The sequence below is a fragment of the Epinephelus lanceolatus genome, chromosome 23 (genome assembly GCF_041903045.1).
Source record: "Epinephelus lanceolatus isolate andai-2023 chromosome 23, ASM4190304v1, whole genome shotgun sequence".
NCBI lineage: Eukaryota > Metazoa > Chordata > Actinopteri > Perciformes > Serranidae > Epinephelus > Epinephelus lanceolatus.
In genome coordinates, this window is record NC_135756.1 from 30,025,848 (window position 1) to 30,028,538 (window position 2,691).

At 43.7% G+C, this 2,691-nt stretch overlaps 1 protein-coding gene across 1 annotated transcript; it reads right to left on the reverse strand.

Annotated features, from left to right (window-relative positions):
* Positions 1-207: 207 nt before the first annotated feature.
* Positions 208-2,488, reverse strand: LOC144461775 (uncharacterized). Its single transcript, XM_078165295.1, has 2 exons — positions 2,156-2,488; positions 208-1,381 (listed from the first exon to the last, which is right to left on the reverse strand). Exons 1-2 carry the CDS (start codon positions 2,449-2,451, stop codon positions 331-333), a joined length of 1,347 nt encoding a protein of 448 aa, XP_078021421.1. The 5' UTR covers positions 2,452-2,488; the 3' UTR covers positions 208-330.
* Between the last annotated feature and the right edge of the window lie 203 nt (positions 2,489-2,691).

Genomic DNA, 2,691 nt, shown 5'->3' on the forward strand with positions numbered 1-2,691 from the left:
TATTTAATTGAAGTTATTGTAATTAAAGACTCATTTTTAATGTAATATTTATTTTTATATGACCAAATCTGTTGAAGTTTCATACTACATCCTGATTTTTCTAAATAAATTTTGATGACATGTTTGCACATTATGTTGTTTCTGTCCTTCAATCAAACGTACTGAAATGGCAGGTGCGTGACCAACAACACAAGATAAACAATTGCTATGGTAAACAAAAATATTTATTCCTGAGGGCTGTCTCTCATAGCACAATATGACACTTGTGTAATTCTGAACACAGAAATATCAAACAACATAAACACGCTCAAACTGTGAATTATGCTCAAACTAGAGAGTAGAAAAATAAGTACACAAGGCATCCCTGATGTTATTCCCACTGTCACCACCAATGTAATGGTCAGCAGGGTCTGGTCTCCCATCATGTTCATCATCTTCATCATCACTGATGTACTCTTCGTTGTGACTCTCACAAAAATTGTGGAGGACACAGCAGGCGAAGATGACGTCAGTGATGAAACTGACCTCAAAGTCTGATCGCCTCAATAGGCACCTCCATCTTCCCTTCAATCGTCCAAAAGCCCTCTCCACTGTCATTCTGGTTTGACTCAGGCAGGTGTTAAAAGCCGCTTGTGCCTGTGTTGTCCCTCTGCCCTCTGGGTATGGCTTCATTAGCCATGGCAGCAGTGGATATGCGGCATCTCCTAGGATAACTAGAGGGACATCCACATCCTGTATGGTTTCACTCCTTCCTGGCAGTAGTGTTCCATTCTGTCCTTGTTGGTAAAGGGACGAGTTTGAGAACACACGGGCATCGTGAACCCTCCCCGGCCAGCCAATGTTTACATCCCAAAATTTCATGTTGTGATCAACAACACCTTGGAGGATAACAGAATAGACCCCCTTACGGTTGTAATAATCTGCTGAGTTGTTAGGTGGTGCCAGGATGGGAATATGAGTTCCATCCACAGCTCCAGCACACTGTGGAAACTTCCATCTCTCACGGAATCCTCTGACGATTCCTTCAAGTTCAGCAGCTGAAGGTGTGTGGAGGTATTGTGGGGCCAGGATTTCATTTATGGCACTGACAACTTCTTGTGTGAAGGAACAGGCACTTGACAATCCCACACCAAAGAGGTGAGAGAGAGATCTGAGCTCGAGATTGGTTGCGAGCCTCCACAAGCAGATTGCCACACGCAACTCCACTGATACCGCTTTGCGAAATCTGGTATCCTGCCTGGTTAGCTGTCCTCGAAGAATGTTACACAGTACATTGAAGGTAGCTCTTGTCATTCTGAAGTTCCGCTGCCAATCAGTTTCTGTCCAGCTGTCACACACTTGCTGCCACCATTCATGACACCGTGGTTTGACCCAAATGTTCCTGTAGAAGGGGGGAGGGACATGAATACAAATGTTAATGTCATTTGGTCACACCTGTGTTTACCCTACCTTGACACACAATGACAATTGTGCAAATGGTGTACTTGAAAGCTACAGGTACTGAGTAACCTAGTCGTCTGGTGTTGTATCTGTTTCTGGTGGCTTTGCAGGTAAAAGAGTCCAGAAAGCTTCTCTCAACACAGTTGAGAATGTTTGAAATGTTTAAATGCTTTTCTCACATCATTGTGTTGTTAGTTGTGACTGGCTGTGAGCATCTGTAATCAAGAATGTATTTGTTTATGATAATGTTTTTTTTTTTTTATAGAGCACTTGTCAAACAAATGCACAAAGTGCTTTACAGATAGGACATCACAGAACAAGAACAAAAACAAGAATCAGGGTATAGTAGGAGTCTATTTTCTGTTTAGCCTCTTTAAAAATACAGAACACTGGAATGTTTGTACAGCAGAAACCTAAATTCCTATAGGACTGAGACATACTGTATTATACTACGGTACATTGTATGTCGCATTGGAAGTGTATTCTTTATGCCACAACACAGACAATGCTTTTGGGATTTTGCTGTCTAGGGAACAGTTTGGAGGCTAGTCCGAGTGCTAAGTTGCTAACAGCTGCTAACAAGACAATACAAGATCGTGAGGGGGTAAATCTACAGTCTAATGTTCATGTTGTTGTTGTTGTTGTTACAACCGTCAAAACAGACAGCACTCATTCCATCATGATCGCTCATCTTTTGAAACACACTACCACTCACCTTGTTTGCCTCCCCCGGAACGCTGCTAATGCCTGCAGGCTAGCTCGCAGTCTTCGCCTTCTTCGCCTTCTTGCCTGTCTACGTCGGAAATGCAAGCGCATCAGGACATGAATCTGTTTGACTCGAACTAGTCTCGCGTATTGCGATTGTAGTTGTTGTTGCTGTTGCTGGAGGCGCAGCCAAAGTAGTGCCAGTGGAATGGAGTGAATCCGTGGATCCATTGTGGTGGGAGACGGTAAACAAACTATTCCTGCCTCAGAGCACTTCCTACGCGCTGACGTCAGACGCACACTCATCCAAAAGCCAATCACTGACGGCGCAGCCCTTATGGGTAATGACGTCATGACGTAGGTAGATCCTTTGGTCCGCTGGCATAATGGCAGTGTGAATGCGGACTTTACTGGACTAAATGGAAACATGTAAAAAAAAAAAAAAAAAGAAAAGAGTCCGGACCTTGGTCCGGACTATTAGGTGTGAAAGCGACCTCACACTCTGAGAACAGATAAGACACACACACTCCTCACCTACCCGGGTAG